Source organism: Pieris napi, chromosome 24, assembly GCF_905475465.1.
Source record: "Pieris napi chromosome 24, ilPieNapi1.2, whole genome shotgun sequence".
NCBI lineage: Eukaryota > Metazoa > Arthropoda > Insecta > Lepidoptera > Pieridae > Pieris > Pieris napi.
Window position 1 is genome coordinate 2,864,034 of NC_062257.1, and position 20,513 is coordinate 2,884,546.

General features: G+C 38.0%; 1 protein-coding gene across 2 annotated transcripts in view; it reads left to right on the plus strand.

Annotated features, from left to right (window-relative positions):
* LOC125061719 (putative ATP-dependent RNA helicase Pl10) overlaps positions 1 to 20,513 on the plus strand; it is a 30,537-nt gene that overhangs the window by 5,971 nt on the left and 4,053 nt on the right. For both annotated transcript variants that reach the window (XM_047667291.1, XM_047667292.1), the window contains 8 exons: positions 1,952 to 2,238; positions 2,703 to 2,846; positions 4,836 to 5,047; positions 6,155 to 6,286; positions 14,066 to 14,420; positions 16,023 to 16,149; positions 17,084 to 17,236; positions 18,236 to 18,431. In XM_047667291.1, the coding sequence (XP_047523247.1) occupies positions 1,952 to 2,238; positions 2,703 to 2,846; positions 4,836 to 5,047; positions 6,155 to 6,286; positions 14,066 to 14,420; positions 16,023 to 16,149; positions 17,084 to 17,236; positions 18,236 to 18,431 (1,606 nt within the window). The remainder of the gene's footprint in view (positions 1 to 1,951; positions 2,239 to 2,702; positions 2,847 to 4,835; positions 5,048 to 6,154; positions 6,287 to 14,065; positions 14,421 to 16,022; positions 16,150 to 17,083; positions 17,237 to 18,235; positions 18,432 to 20,513) is intronic.

Consider the following 20,513-nt stretch of genomic DNA (forward strand, 5'->3'; position numbering starts at 1 on the left):
TTAGTAAAAGTTAGCAGTGTAAGCAATGAAGTCTGTTGTAAAAATTTATAGTAAATAAAATAAAGTTAAAAATAAGAATTATTATTAAAAAGTAGATAAATAAAAAAAACGACGGGTTGCACTCCGGGAGTGCCGGCAGAAGTGAATATTAACGTTGTGCATTTTTGATATTTTGGAATGGTAAGGGAATAATTTTGCTATCTAATATTATAAAAGTTACTATCATTTATGTGGTAGAATACAATATTTATTTATTTATACGCCGCGCCAGCTGTCTACTCTCTATCCGTCGTCAGTCTGAACAAATCGTTAATAATAAAGCTTTAGACGTTTCGCAAAATTAAACCTTGATGTATTGATTTAAGGTCCAATTCCACATGCATCAATGTATATAAGGAAAGAGACAAATAAATTAAAACCGTAACTATATAATACGAAGGTTCATAATCCTTTAAAAAAACATCCGTCTTATGAATTTGTCCTGACGCGAGTTTAACATTTTTTACCCATTCCAAAAAAAGTGGACAACGCCGCTAAAGAATCTTATATTAGCGATTAAAATTTTACTTTAATTGTAGACTCTTCAGCGGAGGAGGGATATCATTCCAACACTCCGATTATTCAAAGGAGTATTGGTATCTAAAGCTGGCGGCTTCAACACATTTACACTTTGTGTCTGTGAATAAGCGCGAGGCGTTATGTCAAACTGAATATGCATCATGAAAAGACTGTCCGTCTCTCTCGCGCTCGGTAAAGCTTATGAGTATAAAAGAGACAGTTATTGTTTTGCTTTTGCTACTGTTTATGTTGATCTTTACTGTACATGTTGATCTTTTTTTTCATTATTATTTTGTCTGTGATTGTTTACTTATTTAATTGGAGGTTAGAATACTTTGAAAAAAATGTCTTATGAAATATATTCCGTCTAAACATTACCAGGACAATCTCGTGAAATGGTGCACAATGTTTTTAATTATTTTAAGCATCTTAATAAAAACAGTTTAATGAAAAAAATTATATTTTTAATTTGACATCAGATGCGACTGGGGTTTCTAAGAGGAGTATGGAGTTATTGTTGAGATGGAGCTTATGTCGAAAAATGAAAAATTATTTACACAAACTACTCTTTTACGTTCTTGGTCGGGCTTAGATCTTTTGGATCCACCCTCGTATGCACATAATATTTATATGTATTTGACACATTTTTAATTATTTACAACCCTCCCAACCTTACTAAAACCAGAGTAGACTAAAATATATAGCTTGACAAAAAAGTCATATTTTTAAACATACTGTATAGTGAAATTGCATTAGTGTGAGTACTGTGAACGCGCCAGCTTTCGATAACCGACCTATACTAGGTGTACACACGTAAGAAGTGAAACTTCTTTATGACCTTATTTTTCGAAAAATGATCTACTATATGCCACTTTACAGAAATTGGTTAAATAAAGTTAAATTAGATAAAGTTTAACAAATGCTTTTGTTATCATAGACATGAATACAAATACAATTATTTCATTTTAACTTATTACTGTACTACTATGTAGTACTAAGATTATTACAGGATTTCATTAATTGTAATAGAATTATTAGTATTACTATAATTTTTATCGTTATTATATATTTTTGTAACTAATGGCTTCGAATCTCTTCGGATCAACCGTGGTAGGGACAAGAAAAAGATGGCGCGTAACCGAAAAATGTGACAAATGTGTGTAATTTTTTTTTCCAACGCCGATAAAGAAGTTTGACTTAAAAAAGCAACATGGCGCGTAACCTGCTACAAAATTTCTCCCATACGTCGATAAAGAAGTTTCACTTCAAAAGATGGCGCGTAACGGAAAAATGTGACGCGTAACGCAAAAATGTTACACTAAATTTTTTTCCAAACCCGATAAAGAAGTTTCAAAAATTCAAAGGAGTAATACAGCTACTGATAAAATTCTAGGTCGAGAATCCAGTCAGAATGGCGATGCAGAGCGATTCGAGAACGATCGCTGGACATCGGAGCGCAGTCGCGGGTCACGTGACATTCGCGAATCGCGCGACATTCGCGAGCCACGAGAGCCCCGTGAGCCGACGAGGGACGTTAGGAAGGACGAGGACTTCAACGAGCCGCCTCAGCCAAGGAACGATCGTTGGAAGGAGCCCGAGCCGAGGGAGGAACGCTCCAACTCACGCTGGCCATCGGACGACGTCCGACGCACTGCATCTCGCAGGGGCGAGGTTCACTCGGTAATTCAATTTTTTTTTTTTAATTTTGACGTGATAACGTCTTTAAAATCGTTTTAGTCGGGTGACATGTTCAGAAACTTGTGTCACACCAAAACCTCACGAGCGCGATCGCAGGTATAACGAGAGAGAGACGGACCGATCTCCCGTCTCATCTCGAGCGCTGCCAGTCATTCCGTGAATGTATGAAGAAAAATGTATATCATAGTCGAATAAGTAAACTTGTAATTTTACACCCGAAATTTATCATCAAAAGTGTGAATAAAACGATAGATGTAATTTAAAATTTGAAAACATTTTTATCTTCATTAATTCCTTACTTCCCAAAAACTTATATCACCAATAAGACGTTATCACGTAAACATCTCGATCGTAAACCTACTTTACAAACAACCAATATTTTTTTTTTGTAAAAATATCGCTCTTTTGTGTGTTTTAGTTTGTTGACATATTGTTTTTCAATTCAGAACGACTGGACAGTACCACTACCTCGCGACGAGCGGCAGGAGTTGGAGCTGTTTGGGACGGGCAACACTGGCATCAACTTCTCCAAGTACGAGGATATACCGGTGGAGGCCAGCGGCGAGAACGTGCCGGATTTCATTACAAGCGTACGTATATATTTATTTATTTACATCTTATAAAACATACATATAAAAAAAGCAGGTTACATAAGTTATTAGGCAACGGTATACTTATTCTGTGAAAGGCATCGAAGTTTTTGAAGCAATTAAAAGGCCGGCTACGCACTCGCCTTCTGGCAGTGTGTGACGACAATTGAACTTTCTCCTGTGTTTTAATAAAAAATAGTATAGGTTCAGTAACATATGAAAAAAAATTACGTTGGAAATCAAAGTGAAATTAATAATAACACATAGACAGTAATTTTACATAATTTTAATCTTAAACTATTGTCTCTAGTGAGTCGGTGACACCGACAACCCATCTGTTTGCCCAACTTTGGCAAAGGCCTCCTCCATTTCTCTCCACTCTGCTCTGTTCTGAGCTTTCCTTGTCCATATTTTGTCTTCCCACTTTCGAAACTGTCTACCTCGTTTTCTTATCTTATTTCTTGGGTACCAATATATGATCTTTTTGTTCCACTTTTCCATACCTCTTATTAAATGACCAGCTCATTTCCATTTCAATCTTCGTATCCTCGTTGTGATGTCTTCAATTATCGTGTGGTTTCTTATGAGTTTATTATTGAATGAATAACGATATTGTATAGTAATCATTTCCTGACAGTAGTATAAATGTGAAATGAGCCGAGTTAAATATCGAAATAACGCGTTCTTTGTACTTCACTGACAAGATAATCGAGATGACTTGGGATGTATTGTAAGAACTCGATTATGGGTAGGAAATTAAACACTCCATTAATAACTTGATTCACTATAACCCACTTCTTCAGTGATTTTACATACTGTATCCTTTTAAAATTAAACGAAGGAATGCTCGTGCGCATGTGCCATTGTGCCATAACTTGTTTATTCTATTCCCCACTCTGACTTGGCCATCCCATTTCGGGTAGATCTTCGACGTCATCAATTTATTAATTTAATTTTTTTTATATTCACACATTTCCCTTTCACTTTCTCTTTTTTCATTCCCTCCGAAGACATGAGGACCTACCCCAAGTTCTTTTACTTGTTTCTTATGGCTATTGTTCAATCTGTCATCGCTGTCTCGTTTATTTTTTCAGGTTAAGTTGTGTTTTTGGTGTTTCTGAACCCTTTATACTCTGATTTTTCATTCCGTAGTATTCTGACATTTCATAAGTGTTGCTACTAAAAAATTTCTCCACGGAAAAAAGGGACAAATTTGACTTGAGGGCAATAATAAAAATGCAAATTATAAAAAATATATTTTTTTTAAATACTAATTAAACATACTCTGGACTGAAATTTGCTAGGCAATCCATATGGATTATATTTATTGACATATTAAATTAAATATAAAATACGTTTCATTAAATAAGCATCTCGGTGAAGGTTGTTGTATATCGGGATCTTATACTTACTTACTATACTATAATATATAAAAGAAAGTCGTGTTTGTTACAACACTTATAACTCGAGAACGGCTGGACCGATTGCCATGGTTTTTGATTTGTTGGATTTGTGTCCGTCCCGAATAGCAGAATAAGCAATAAAATATCGGATAAGTTATCGAATAACAATAAATAAATTAATTAATTTTACGAATGTAAAAACCATATGGTGCCATCTGTTGACAAAACTACGCATCATTTTACGTCGAATTCGTGTCAGTTCAAGAAATTCCGATCTTGAGGTGAATGAGGAGATGCATAACCAGGCTTTGATCCTGATCAAAAGATGTTGGATATCAGAAAGTGCTTAACATGCAGTATCGCCATATTGACGCTAGAGAGAAGATGCCTAATGTGTAAAACTGCCATTCTTCTTTCGCAATGGCAAGCAATAAAACAATTCTGTATTTGCAAAAAAGTTGTATTAATGTATTACTTAACATTAATGAAATCCTAAAATATTAAAGTAACAACGATATTATAAGGTTGTAGGGCGGAACGAAGTTAGCCAGGTCAGCTAGTTAAGAAATAAATGAAACATTTTCAGTTTGAGGATGTTAACCTGACGGAAATAATGCGGTCGAACATAGCGTCCGCCCGATACGACAAGCCGACCCCGGTGCAGAAGTACGCGATCCCTATTGTGCTGGGGCGGCGTGACGTCATGGCCTGTGCGCAGACCGGCTCCGGGAAGACGGCCGCCTTCCTCGTGCCCATCCTCAACCAGATTTACGAGGCCGGACCTGTTAAGAATATGGGGTGAGTAACTCCGTATAGAGTATAAACCAACCATAGAGTATAGAACGCGACAATTAAAAATGTGTTAAATTTTATTAATGTTTATGTTTGTCATATCAAAATACGTTAAATCAGGTGAGGGAGCGTTCAAGTATTACGTCACGCAATTTTTGGAGATTATTGACCCCCCCCCCCCCCCCCTGTAACGCGCCGTAACGTTTTTGTGTACCTAATAATAAAACGTTTTGTCATCAACTAGTGACTCTTTATACCTAAAAGTTACCATTATGTGGGCTGTAAAGTCGAAATAATATTAAAAATAACGCGTAATTCAATTCCCGCCCCGTATCGTAACGTTTTACAAAAGGACCCCCCCCCCCCCAAATTCGTTACGTAATACTTGAACGCCTCCCTGTCAAGAGATAAAGATTAAACCTGCAGCTGAGTTTTATCACCTCCTTATCATTGAGACGTCCATTGTTACAACTAAGCGTTTCTTAAGGCGATTTTTGCCGCACATTTTTGCACTACGTGAAATCAGCTACCCACTGAAGTATTTCCGAACCCATTCGACTTAGGGTCCTTTAAGGAAAGAGCGTTTCTTGAAAGGCCGGCAACGCACTTGCTAGCCTTCTGGCAATGTAAATGTCCATGCGGTGGTATCACTTGACATGTCGACGACTCATTGGTCTAGTGGTTAGTACCCCTGACTGCGAATCTATGGGTCCCGGGTTCGATCCCCGGCTGAGACGAACATCGATGTGATGAGCATTTGGTTTTGTGATTAGGTCTTGGGTGTTTAAATATGTATTCATATGTCTATCTATGTATAATATGTATGTATATCCGTTGCCTAGTACCCATAACACAAGCTTCACCAGCTTAGCATGGGACTAGGTCGATTGGTGTGAATTGTCCTGAAAAAAAAAATCAGATGAGCCGCCTGCCCGTTTGCCTCCTATAACATAAAAGAATCAAAATCGGTTCAGTAGTTTTTAAGATACACGCATTTCTGTAGTTCCTGTTGTATTAAGAATATAACTACTAGTACACGCCCTTCGAAGACCTTCTAGAAATTCTTCTCTATATTTGTCTATCCCAGTTATATATAATTAAATGAAATTCCAGCGCGGTCCGAAGAACGGGCCACAAGCAGTACCCGCTAGGTCTGGTGCTGGCACCGACTCGTGAGCTGGCAACACAGATCTATGATGAAGCCAGAAAGTTCGCCTATCGCTCCCGAGTTAGGCCCTGTGTTGTGTGAGTATTATATATAATTTTTCAGGAAACAAATAAACAAAAAACTACTGGTGCTACTCCTACCTATTTAGGTCTAGGCCTCAGATTTCTGTTTCATGATCATTTGTTAATCTAATAAGCAAGTAGGTGATGATAAAATGACACGAAAATCGTTTTAATTTTGAGGCTGCCGATAATATTAAATTAATTGAACTTTTTAGAAGTTACAGAAAAAAATTGTAAAGACCCATTTTTTTACCCAAAATCTTTTTTTCCGTTTGATTAATTCTTGTACTAATAATTAAAACACCCGAAATACGATTATTGCTTTTGGAATTCTGTTTACACGGACACAATAAACATGCCATTTCGAGGCAATTGTCGCAGTGGAAGAGCAATTGCTGTGAATTTTTAGACAAAGAAACTTTTTTATATTCTTTCGATAATCGTATCTTTGAGACGAGAAACTCTCTCCATCTAAATTGGCCTTATGGCAAGCCGGTTTCCTCACCATTCGAGCGAATGTATGTTAAATACGCACATAGAAATAAAGTCCATTGTTGCATAGGTGCTATCCATAAAGTACGTCACACTAATTTTAGGACTTTTGAACCCCGCCCCCCGTCCTTGTCACAGGTTGTCAGATTTTTATAAAGCCCCCCCCCCCCCTCCTGATGTGACGTCACACATTTTTTAAATTTATGTATGTATTTAAAAATAATGGAGAGAAAACAGCTATTTTCATTTTTTACTTATTTTTATTAAATAATAATCTAATAAAATCAACATAAAGAGTCCAACATTTCATAAAACTGAAAAAACAAACGACTAGTTAGAAAATAATAAACGATTAATTATATTACTTAAAGATAAAAAAAATATATTTTTTTTTGTATATCAATGTAATTTGCAAGGCTCGCAGGCTGCAATTTCCCCGTACTAGACTATCCAAAGTTAGTAATTCTTTTTTGGGGAAAGGGATACTCTTCTTTAATAAAATCCCAGAGGCTCTTTTATCTCTGCCTTTCAATAAATTTAAGAAATGTATTAAAGAAAAGCTGTGTAAAAAGGCTTACTATAAAGTCAATGATTATCTAGTTGATAAAAGGGCCTGGGACTAGTGCTAAACAGGCTGCCTCTAATTAATTAATTTGCGATATTTGTTTTAAAATAAGTGTTATTTGATGATTTGCTATGTTAAAAGAGTACCGAGAGTTTTTTACTCCGGCTTTTTCTCTCGGCCTCTGTCTTCTTTGCCGATGAGTAGGGATGCCTACAAATTCAAATTTAATGACGTGGAATAAGTGATACATGTATCTTATGTTCCATAATAAACATATTTTTATTTTATTTTATTTTTAATAGATCAACTTCGTAAATTTTTAAAATTTTTAATTCACATCCAAACTTTGCGTTTTAGTATTTAAAATTTTAACATGTGACGTCACAAAAGTATTGACCCCCCATGCCCCTTGTCACACGATGTCATACTTCGGTGATACCCTCCCTCCCCATTAACGTGTGACGTACTTTATGGACCCATAGCCGGGGATCGAACCTCAGAGATGAGAGTCGCACGCTGAAGCCACTAAGGGTCGATTCGACCAAACTTCAATTTATACACGAGTAACTATACCAGGAATAATCTATTCCATGATTTTAATCTCGAGTAAATCCATAGTCGTTTGTCCACGTAATCCATAGTATAATTGCGCTAGGAATAACAATACGCGAATAGCAAGAGAATGGTGAACGAAAATAAAACTCGGCAAATAAATGTTGTTCTACAACGGGACAGTGTAAGAGCATACATCATGTCAACTCGATTTTGCCGTATTATAGTGTGAAAAAGTAGCTTTTAACAGGTGTCAAATGACAACAAAAAGTTTTTATTTCTTGTTTGTTTGAGGCTTTCGTCTAAAAAGGAACTTCTGTTGAGCCCAGTTGAATTTCATTCTAATATTATAGAAAATAAAAAAGCTAAAAATAAATAAATAAATAATAAATTGTTTAAACGTTTCATTATACAATGCTAGACTATTAATTTAGTGCGTTGCGTTGACTTGAAATTAAAACACAGAATACATATTTGTGAAATGACAGAAATCAGCTGATTGGACTGACTGATAGTCCAGTCAGTCAAGACAATTAATTCATTATAATTCCAGTTCGCGTTCGGTTCTCGTAGCATCCACACGCACTTTAAGTTGTTCTCGAACCGGTTCATATTGTTAGTGATGTGACACTGTCGATAAAATGGACAAATTCGTCACACGATCATCTTCAAATCCAGATCTGGCTAGTAATACCGCCAAAAGACCTGGGGATGATTTAAACCAGTGGAATTATCCAAAGAGGATTGCGGTTCCCAAGCGTATACCGAGAGACGCCACCACCTCAACAAGCAACCGCTACAGCAATCTCCCAGTGGATAAGAATCATGATATCTCAGAGCCTTTTAAAAAGGCCTCTAAAAAGAAGAAGACTGGACGTGTCCCACCAATCATTATCGAACTACGCGAAGACTGGACACACCAGAAACTAAAGGACGTAATTGAGAAGTACAACAAAAGCTACCATCTTGAATACAAAGGTAGTAATCGAGTCAAAATACAATGTTACTCATCTGAAAGCCATCAACTCGTCAAAACTGGACTCCTCAATGAAAATGTGTCATTTCATACGTTCACCAGGAAGGATGAAAAAATGCCTAAAGTGGTTGTCAAAGGTCTTCCAACGAACGTGATCGATTGCCTACCAGCGGAACTGGAGTCCCTTGGCTTTGCTGGCGCCACTGCCACCCAAATTAAGCTGAGCAAGCCAGTTCAATGCCCCCCGGTAATAATACAACTTCCCACAGGAACTGATATGGCAAAGTTCAAGCAAATAAAGTACCTGGCTAACTGCGTTGTTGTGATCGAGCGCTACAAAACTAGTAGCAATAACTGCACCCAGTGCTACCGATGCCAGGGTTTCGGTCATGCTTCCCGAAACTGTAATAGACCCGCTAGATGTGTCAAGTGCTCTCTGGAACATCCAACTTCACAGTGCCCCAAAAAGGGCTTCATAGAAACTGTTCGTTGCTGCAATTGTGGTCAAGACCACGCAGCAAATTACTCGCTGTGCAAGGAGCGGGTTAAGTACCTTGAACGTATCAAGACAAAGAGAGATTCGTTTCGCAACGCCATCGTGAAATCAACCCACGCGGCTACCAAGCAAAGCGTGCCCCTCCAAATGTTTCCCGTTCAGGCAGCAGTGGCTCCAAAGTGCCATGATTCTCAACCATTGCCAACGCGTGTGCCCCTAAGGACTGCCCCACCGAGTGAGGACTGCACAAACACCCGCCAAGACACGACGACGAGTGAAATGCTTCAAATTCTCTCAACTATCAAAACCCTCAAGAAGGACTTCATAAAATGTGATACTTTCATGGACAAAGTTATCTTAATTCTGTCTCACCTTGGTCATTATGTTTAACCTCAATGAACTACGTGTGTTTTATTGGAATGCCGATGGTATTCACAAAAAGCAGCAGGAACTAGCTGAACTGGCGGTAAGAGATCTCAACGTTGACATCATCGCACTCAACGAAACTAGATTAACAAAGCGGCTTACCCTTCAAATTCCAGGCTTTTCCTGCTATCGACTCGATGGCCGTGCCGATGGCTCTGGTCAGGGTGTTGCTATCTTGGTTAGGGCCGATTTAGAACACGATCTTGTTTTAACTCCGCCAACCCTTAACTTAGAGGCCATAGGAATATCCCTTTATTTTAACCACGGCAAAATTACCATTTATTCCGTTTACCAGTCACCCAATATGCCCTTGCTCCCTAGTGACTTAAACGCCCTTTTTTCGTCAAATAATAAAATATTAATTATGGGTGATCTCAATGCTAGGCACCCCTATTGGTCACCTGGTCCAACTAACACCCATGGTAATACAATCTACGAGCTCATGCTCGACGATGAAATGATTGTTCATGCCCCTAGTGAGCCGACCCTAGTCCATTACAATGAAAACAGGCTAGCGACCAACCCCGATTTGTTACTCACTAAAAACATCTATACCGTTGACTCAATTGAGACCATCTATGCACTTTCCTCCAACCACCTCCCAGTATTTGTACGTCTCGCTATTAAAGCGCGTCGCAAGCCCATTCTTAAGCTAAATTACGCAAAGGCTGACTGGAATGGTTACCGCTCATATTTAAATAAAAATATATCTTTACACAAAGCGAACTTTAAATCTCCCGATGATATTGACTCCGCCATCTCAAACCTTCAAAGCTCTATAATTTCTGCTAAAAACATCAATATCCCGGTTACAACCCTTAAACCTTGGGAGACCTCACTGCCAAGAAGTATTAAAAGAAAAATAAGAAATAAAAATCGCTTACGACGCTATTCTGCTAAAGAAACGAATGCTGTAACCCGTAAACTTATAAATCTTGAAGTGAAATACCTTCAACAAGATATTAATGCTGCATTAATAAACCACCGTGACAACCTGTGGGATCGTAAACTTAGAAAAGTTGACAATCCGTGTGCCGATTTATGGCGCATTGCCAAAGGGCTGAAATCAACTTCTCTCCCATCTTTAGCCCCTCTCAAAACTAAAGATGGTTCCACAACTTTAAATGCTAAGGAACAGTGTGAAGTTTTAGCTAATACCTTTTCTCACAACATGTTACTCACCCAAAACTGGATCAGCGACGAGCAGTCCGCTGTCGATGCCTCCTGGTACTCCCTAGACAGCCTTCAGCAAGACGGTTATCAAATTCAACTGGTCAAACCAGCTGAAGTAGCCAATTTTATATCTTCACTCAAAACTGGTAAAGCAGCTGGTCCGGATGAAATCTCGAATCACCTAATCAAACGACTACTCCAAAAATGTATTGTGTTGCTAACAAAATTATTTAATGCCTGCTTACTGACTACATATTTCCCTGAGGCTTGGAAAATAGCAAAAGTCATAGCTATACACAAGCCGGGCAAAGACCCATCTGATCCTGTAGGTTATCGCCCAATTAGCCTCTTACCCTGCCTAGGCAAACTTTTCGAAAAGATTTTATGCAACCGACTTCGCCGAGCTACCGAACACATAATAATTGATGAGCAGTTTGGCTTCCGTGAAGCTCATTCATCTACCCAACAGCTCGCTAGAGTAGCTGAGACTGTGTCTCATGGACTCAATTTGCGTGAATCTACAGGCATGTTCCTCCTAGATATTGAGAAAGCCTTTGACACAGTCTGGCACCAAGCCCTTATCCACAAACTGCTAAAAATTGGCGTACCTATAGCAATAATCAAAATAATGAAATCGTACTTAACCCATAGATCTTTCAAGGTGCACATAAATAGTACACTCTCTTCACCTAAACTAGTCCCAGCTGGAGTCCCCCAAGGGTCAATTCTTGGCCCCCAGCTATTTTTACTATACCTTAACGATATACCCATTCAAACACGCACTAATCTCGCCTGTTTTGCCGATGATACGGCATCCTTTACTTCCTCCAAAGACCTGGATTTGATCATAAGTCGCCTGCAACTTTCACTCGACTTATTGACCACCTTTTTCAGGAAGTGGAAATTAAAAATTAACGCCTCTAAAACAGAGGCAATTATGTTCTCCGGGGCTAGATCGCTGCCTACTCGTACCCTCAATATTGAAGGATATGCGATTCCATGGAGTCGCTCTGTTAAGTATCTGGGTGTCATATTAGACAACAAACTCAACTGGACCCTTAACACACAATACATCAGGCTCAAGAGCATGAAGGGTTTGAATGCACTGAGCCCCATCTTAAATAGAAGATCGTGCCTCAGTAGCAAAACAAAGCTAAGTGTATATCGAACCTTAGTACGACCCTGCATAACTTATGCCTGCCCAGTATGGAGCAGTACGTGCCCTACTAATTTAAATAGCTTACAGGTTGTCCAAAACAAAGCATTGAAATATGCATTTAACACTCCGTTTCGAACAAACCTCCAAAAATTTCACAATAAAATTAAGTTTCCGACTATTTATCAGTTTATATTCAAATTATCAAAAAAATTCTATTTACATAACAACCGAAAAAGTAAAAATAAATATATTAATAACCTTTGTAAAACGCGGATGAAAAATTTACCTTACATCGATAAATACAACAGATACAAATTACCCCATCACTTGTTTCTTGAGTGCGATGAATAACTGGTTATCGATGGCCCGCGCAGGTGCGCGAGTGTTGGCCATCGCGTCGCGCGCGAACTCCGGCCTTATTATTAATATATATAGACCTGGATTGCGCGTGCGTTGCGTGACTGATGCTCGCGCTAGCCTTAGCGGGTGACTGTTCCTATTGTGATTGCTTGCCGTCCACTCTTTTGTTCTCGGTGCTACCCCATTTATTGTTAGAACTATATTTAGTTATTCAATTTAGGCATGTCAAAATGCAAATCTCATCTAAAGATTGCATAATTACCAGGTAGTTTACCTCATTGTTAAAAATTGTTTGTTATTGTTAAAACCTTTCGTAACATTATAACTTTAGTTTTATAAATTTATAAGTTTTAAAAAAAGCAAAATAGCTGTAAAAACGTGTCTAGTTGTAAGCTTGTTACATTCCAGGAAATAATGTACACTGGATATGTAGCACTATAAATTTTTGTGAAACAAAATAAAGAATTTTTTGAAATTGAAATTGAAGTCAGTCAAGACAATTAATTCATTATAATTCCAAAAGTTTTCAAATTTTGATGTAAGGTCGGGAGTGGTATTAAAACAAACTATAAAATTTTGCAACCTGCTCTGCGGTCCGGAACATTGTTAAAAATGCAATAAATGATAATTTGCTTAGTTCTTGAGACCAAAATTCCAAAAGTTCTGCAAAGTTGGAGTGGTGTTAAATATATTATTTTACATTCACGACCATACAGACATAAAATTAATTTAATTGCAATTTTAACAATGTTCCGGACTGCGGACAAGGTTGCAAAATGAGATTTATTGTCGTCCCAATGTACCATTCACTTGACCGAAGTTTGAAAACTTTTGGAATTATTATCAAATTTTCGATTTCGAATGTCTATAATGACTGGTGTATGACGCCATTAAATTATTCTAGGAATAGCTGTTATTCCGTGCGAAACGGCGGTATAGTAGCTATTCTCGAATAGGCCCGCTATTCTTAGAATTTGTAGATGGTAAAACGTAATGGTGGCTGTACACACTCGGCGAGAGCTTCTCGCCGGGAGTCTCGACCGAGAGGACCGAGAGAAGAGCGCAGCCTGTACACACTCGTTACGTTAATTGTATTTAAAACACTGTTGATAATGGACGTGGCAACCGCTGCTGCTATTTGTCTTTGTGCAATGAGTTATTATAATTTTCTTCACGTTAACCATTAAAAAAATACAAAGCCATGGCGAAGAAGAAGATGGTCACTTTACACCGCAACAGAAATTGGTAATTAGGATCATAAAGTTTTAATATTATCCAAAATTTAATGATTGAACGAGTGTGTACAGGTCGCTCTCGTTTTACTCGCGAGACCCTTTGACTCGTGCGCAAAAAACCGACAGGCGACCGAGAGAGGCGAGACCAACTGCGAGGAAGCGAGGCGAGACGAGAGCTCTACTGTACACTCTCGCACTCGGCCTGTCTCGGGGTGTCTCGACGAGTGTGTACAGCCACCATAAAATTTTAATGATTTACTCTCGATTAACTGACGATTTATTCTAAGATTAAGATTTACTCTTGTTTGGTCGAATCCACCCTAAGCCTGTTCTTATTCTCTGCCCCTATTGAAATTCCAGTTACGGTGGTTCCCCAATCTACGAGCAGTTCCGCGAACTTGACCGCGGCTGCCACCTCCTAGTGGCGACTCCTGGCCGTTTAGTCGATATGTTAGCCCGCGGCCGGGTTGCTCTGGACCACTGCCGCCACCTGGTGCTGGACGAGGCCGATCGGATGCTGGACATGGGTTTCGAGCCCCAGATAAGAAAGATCGTCGAGTGCCACACGATGCCCAAGACGGGTGAACGGCAGACGTTGATGTTCTCCGCCACTTTCCCCAAGCAGATCCAGGTGCTCGCGCAGGACTTCCTCTATAATTATGTGTTCTTGGCTGTCGGTCGGGTTGGATCCACATCGGAGAATATTACGCAGAAGGTGAGCTGATAATTTTATTTATTTATTTGCTTAACAGTATTCCTACAGTTATAGGTATGTTATCTAAAACTGGCGGCTTCAACACATTTACACTTTGTGCTTGTGTAGTGTCTGTGAATAAGCGCGAGGCGTTATGTCAAACTGAAATACAATCACAAATACATCACGAAGAGACTGTCCGTCTCTCTCGCGCTCGGTCAAGCTTATGAGTATAAAAGAGACAGTTATTGTTTTTCTTTTTGCTACTGTTTATGTTGATCTTTACTGTACATGCATGATGATCTTTTTTCAAACATTACCAGGGCAATCTCGTGAAATGGTGCACAATGTTTTTAATTATTTTAAGCATCTTAATAAAACAGTTTAATGAAAAAATTATATTTTGAATTTGACATCAGATGCGACTGGGGTTTCTAAGAGGAGTATTGAAAGAATTGTTAGTGAAGTAAAAGTGAAGTGTGTTGAGATGGAGCTTATGTCGAAAAATGAAAAATTATTTACACAAACTACTCTTTTCGTTCTTAGTCGGGCTTAGAACTTTTGGATCCACCCTCGTATGCACATAATATTTATATGTATTTGACACATTTTTATTTATTTACAACCCACCCAACCTTACTAAAACCAGAGTGGACTAAAATGTATAGCTTGGCAAAAAAGTCATATTTTGAAACATACTGTATGTGAAATTGCATTAGTGTGAGTACTGTGAACCCGCCAGCTTTCGATAACCGACCTATACTCACTAAGCAATATCCAAACATTACTATTCGTCAGTTTCGTAGCTGCTACTAAAATTTTATACAACTCGTATGTACGAAATCGCGCCAAAATGGAAAAAGTCTGTTATTGGTCGCTCACCACAGATTATGTGTACTAATTAAATTGAAACCTCCTTGGTCGGGACACATTATACTTTAATAATTAAAAAATTGTTTTAAAGTATTGTTTTCTTAGGAGAATAATGCTTTCATTTAATTTTCTTAAAGAAGTAAGTAAATAAAATATGCCAATAAAAGTTTGTTTTCCATTTCATAATAAGAATATTACGGAATGAGATTATATAAAGATATTTTTAAGACAGGTTTTAACAGATAATAAGGAATATCTATTAAAACACCTATACAATTGCGTTACCGACTCATTGAATATCTTTTTTCAACTGGTTATAAACTGAGTATATAATACAGGAACAATTAGCAAAAAATATTAGTGCCAGCCAGGTTAGTTCCTAGTATGTTGGAACTAGCTGACGGCAAATATTATTTTTCTATAGATAGGTTATTACAGTACATTACATAATGAGGGTAGAAGGTTGAAATTAAATGTATTTTGATTGCCATATTGTAGTAATTAAAAAAATAAGTTCGCAAATAAATGGAAATACTAAAGATTACAGCTAATTCTATCTAATGGAATAAACATAACATTTCATCAAAATCAGTCAAGCCGTTTTGGAGGAGTTAGTTAGAAACACTGACACGTATGTTTTAAATAGATAAGAATAAAATTATAAAATCTATGTTAATAATTATGTATCGTAACGCCATTTTTTTTTTAAATTGTGTGAATAAAAAATAATTATAAAATTTGATTTTTCAGGTCGTCTGGGTCGAAGAGCAGGACAAAAGGTCGTTTTTGTTGGATCTGTTGAATGCTTCCAACCTCTTGCAGCGCGCGCCCTCTGAGGACGACCAGCTCACCCTCGTCTTCGTGGAGACTAAGAAAGGTATATTTGTTAATGAAAAAGATTTTAATTATTTATTCTGATTAAGGGAACAAAATCAAAATGAGTTCCAGAGTTCTGAGGTACCACGATTTTCTCGAGGGAACGAGTAGTTAATGTTGACGGGGGGTTATTATATGACCGTATAATTATAAATTGAATTGTTGGGCAAGTTATAAACGTTATTAGTCACCAAACACTATTCACAATAATTACACAGCACACCAAAGGGGTCGTTCAAGTATCACGTAAGCACTATAGGTGAATTAGATTTTTATAAAGAAATAAGAATATATCTCTTATTTCTTACACATATTACCCGCAAATTGTCTATAAATAGTACTAAGCGTACTATTCTTTAGCTTACCTTAGCTGACAAGGGGGGGGGGGATTTGCTTACGTAATACTTGAACGCCCCAAAAGAAAGAAAATAACAGAAAAGAATTTAACGTAAAAGAATGTGAGAGGAAAATCTTTAGAGCGGACACAGCTTTTACGTTAGGTAGATTGGAGAGACTGGAGGCTTCGCCCACAGCACCTGTGACGTCACAAGAGCATTCAACATGCTTATATCCAAATATATATATTATATATATATATTTTTTTTAAAGACAATTCACACCAATTGACCGAGTCCCATGCTAAGCTGGTGAAGCTTGTGTTATGGGTACTAGGCAACGGATATACATACATAGATAGATAGACATATAAATACATATTTGAACACCCAAGACCTAAGCACAACACCAAATGCTCATCACATCTATGTTCGTCTCAGCCGGGGATCGAACCCGGGACCCATGGATTCGCAGTCGGGGTACTAACCACTAGACCAATGAGTCGTTATATGCATCAGCATTATTATTATTATTAATGATCGCACGTAGCGTCGGTGAATCAAATCGTTCTTTATTATAAATTGATAAAATATTTCCAGGTGCGGATCAACTGGAAGAGTTTTTGGACCGCGATGGCTACCCAGTGACGTCCATCCACGGAGATCGCTCTCAACGCGAAAGAGAGGACGCCCTGCGCAGATTTCGAACCGGACAGACTCCGATACTCGTGGCTACTGCTGTCGCCGCTAGAGGTCGCTTTTTCTTTCCTTTAAAAAAATAATCTCTATATTTACAGGATGGTCAAAAAGTCGTGGATAAAACGCAAATAGGGGATAGAGGTCTTCAGCTGCAAAAAATTGTTCTACGGGAGGTCTCTAAGCTCAACCCCTGCAGTTATAATTTATTTTGCGTTTTATAAGAAAATTGACTTTTTTTACTAATTCTTATTAAAATTCGAGAAAATCTACATCCTGTATCTTTTTCATAATATCCGCTAGATTGGTAATTCCCCTATAACGCAGTTCGTATAACGCGATTTGTCCAGCATATAACGCGGTATACCCCACTATAACGCGGAGTTGTTTCGAGTTTTATTTCTGTAGTGAAATTTATAATGATTTGTCAGTCCATAATAGTTTTGCGTATCTTTCAATTGTATTGTTATCAAATTAAACTTTTTAAATTGTTCAAAAAAAAACGGGTTTACGATAATACACCTACAACATGATTTCCTATTACGCGGTCCCAGTCTACCGCGTTATAGGGGGATTACTGTACTAACCTTAGCTTTAAATTATATGAAGCTATATAATAAATTTATGTTATAAGCCCGTCATATTTTATAATACGAAAGTATTTGTAATACGGGTTGCAGACCAAGAGCTAAGCTAAGTTAGTTTAGCTTAGCTCGACGCAGTTTTCCATACTTGTGTGCAGACCGCAAACTGTGCGAACTAAGCTATGTGAGCTAACTAAAATATGCGAAGCTAAGTTAGTTGTGTTTGCCGATGCGCAGCTACACGAGCTAAGATAAGCCCCTCCCGCTACCCCGCACTCCCTTTGCACACACTGACTCAGCTTTGGCTTAGCTGTTGGTGTGCACGCTATTTATTTCTAGCTTAGCTTAGCCTAACTTGCTTGGCATAGCTTAGTTTAGCCTTGGCATAGCTTAGTTTTCGGTCTGCAACCGGCTTAAGGAGTTTTCTTAATTTTCGTTACTTTAAAACAAACTTAACGATGCAATGCCGTAGGTCTGGACATCCCCCACGTACGTCACGTGATCAACTTCGACTTACCCTCGGACGTGGAAGAGTACGTTCACCGTATCGGACGTACCGGACGTATGGGGAACCTCGGGGTTGCGACTTCGTTTTTCAACGACTCGAACCGGGGACTCGCGAGGGACATGGTGGAGCTGCTGGTCGAGGCTAAGCAGGATGTGCCAAAGTGAGTATGCAAATGAAGATGTTCAATCTTTTTAAATTAAATATATTTTTCTATATGGGGCTGTTCAATACGTCAGATTATTTCCATTTATCCCCCCCCCATCCCCCTCTAGTCATCAATAGTAAGCAAATCTCTCAAAAAAAAAATGTGTGCGTGTACTAGGTGTACACACGTAAGAAGTGAAACTTCTTTATGACCTTATTTTACGAAAAATGATCTACTATATCGACCTATCCGTAGAACAGAGTCCGATGTGATCATGGAGCAAAAATGAGTTTAATAGCTAAACGAGATAAGGAATACGAACTCTACAGACGTACGTTTTTAGAATTTTCGTATCTTGTTTAGTTTCGGAAATATAGAATCGAATAACGTACCATCTGACATTAATCCCGTATAAAAACGCACGAAGTGATCAAGCAACGGCGCGCGGGTAGCTTGGGCGGCCCGGGCGCCCCGTCCGCTTGTCACTCCGGCCGCTGTTCGTTGGAGAGATGGTATATTTGTGTCATGCGCTCAGATTTTTTTTAGGTTTGATGTACAAAATAAATTAAGTACTTTGCATGTAAAAACATATTTTTAAAGATGTCACGTTCAAAGAAAATATTAGATATGCTACAAAAAACTGATGCAGAAAGGCCTGAGCTTAGTGCACCATTTTCAAATGTTCCTGCTGATTATACGAAAAAAGTGTAAATACTGGTATGTTGACGATTTCAGCTGTATTATTTCGCGATACACACTAATAAATTCTTAAATTAACAAACATCATATCTGTATTGCTTTAATATTGCATTTTTGTCTCAGTAAAGGCGATTGATTTTAATATAGGACGTTTCTTGCCGGAGAGGTATAGAAACGCATTTGTAGTGCGAAAATCATGCGAAAAAGCAATTGGCATAATGCTTAGTCACAGAGTATTCATTCTTTCTGTAATAATAAATAGTAAAAAGTAGAAGTCTTATGAAACATAAGGACGATTTTATACGAACATTATTGGTATTTTAAGCGTGTCATATGAATATAGGACGTTTTTCTACGGAATTTGTAATATGATTTCTCGGTTTGATATTAAGATGGGACGTTGTTACTGGGATAATGACATCAGTTAGGACTTTGTTCATTTAAAAATATCGTTAAATAATAATATTATAAAGATTTTTCATTTAAGGTTTGTTAAATTCATTTCTTTATAATGTTTTATGAATACCTATATAATAATACTATACAGTATTTTTGTATAATTCAGCTATGAACGTTGATGACAACGACATTAGACAACCAAGCTCACCTTTGCCTCCCGGTGCAGAAGAAATCAGTCAAGAACTAGCTGATATATGGGAAGAAGTTCTGCATGAAGATGGTGGGACCGAAGACATTACCGGTGATAGCTCAATACTAAATGTGTCTGATCCGTCTACCAAAGATGTTAACAGCAACCTAGTACATTTTCTTTGGAAGTGCCTTCTAGTTTCGAGAATCCACCATTAATGTATAATTAATGTGAACCCACCGTGACTCCTAAAACTACTAGAAAACGACAGAGGCGCCCGAATGGACAGACCTTAAGAACTTAGGTAAGAAATATATCACGAAAAAAAGAAAAGCCGTAGACGAAAAAACGATGGGGCCATCATGTAAATGCCGTTACAAATGTCCTGATAAAATATCTCACCAACAGCGGTAGGAATGCTTCACATAATTTTGGCAACTGGCTTCAATCTAGCTATGCAGAATTTCATCTTCAAATATTCCAATAAAATGAAGAACAAAGGATGCCTGAATCAAGACACTCCTAATAATAGAAAGCATACTTTTAAGTATTATCTGATCACAGGTTCTAGCGAATCTCACAGCGAAAAAACCGAAGTATGCCAAACTATGTTTATTAATACTCTTGCCGTTTCAAATCATATCTTAAAAACTGCATGGAAGAAGTACGATGGAAGTGCTATTTTAAAGAACAGACGGGGTCGCCACGCTAATAATAAGATTGTTATAGATGACGCAATGAAACAAAGTGTTTGTGACCATGTTCGGGCATTTGTCCCTGTTGAATCGCATTATATACGCAAGAATAGC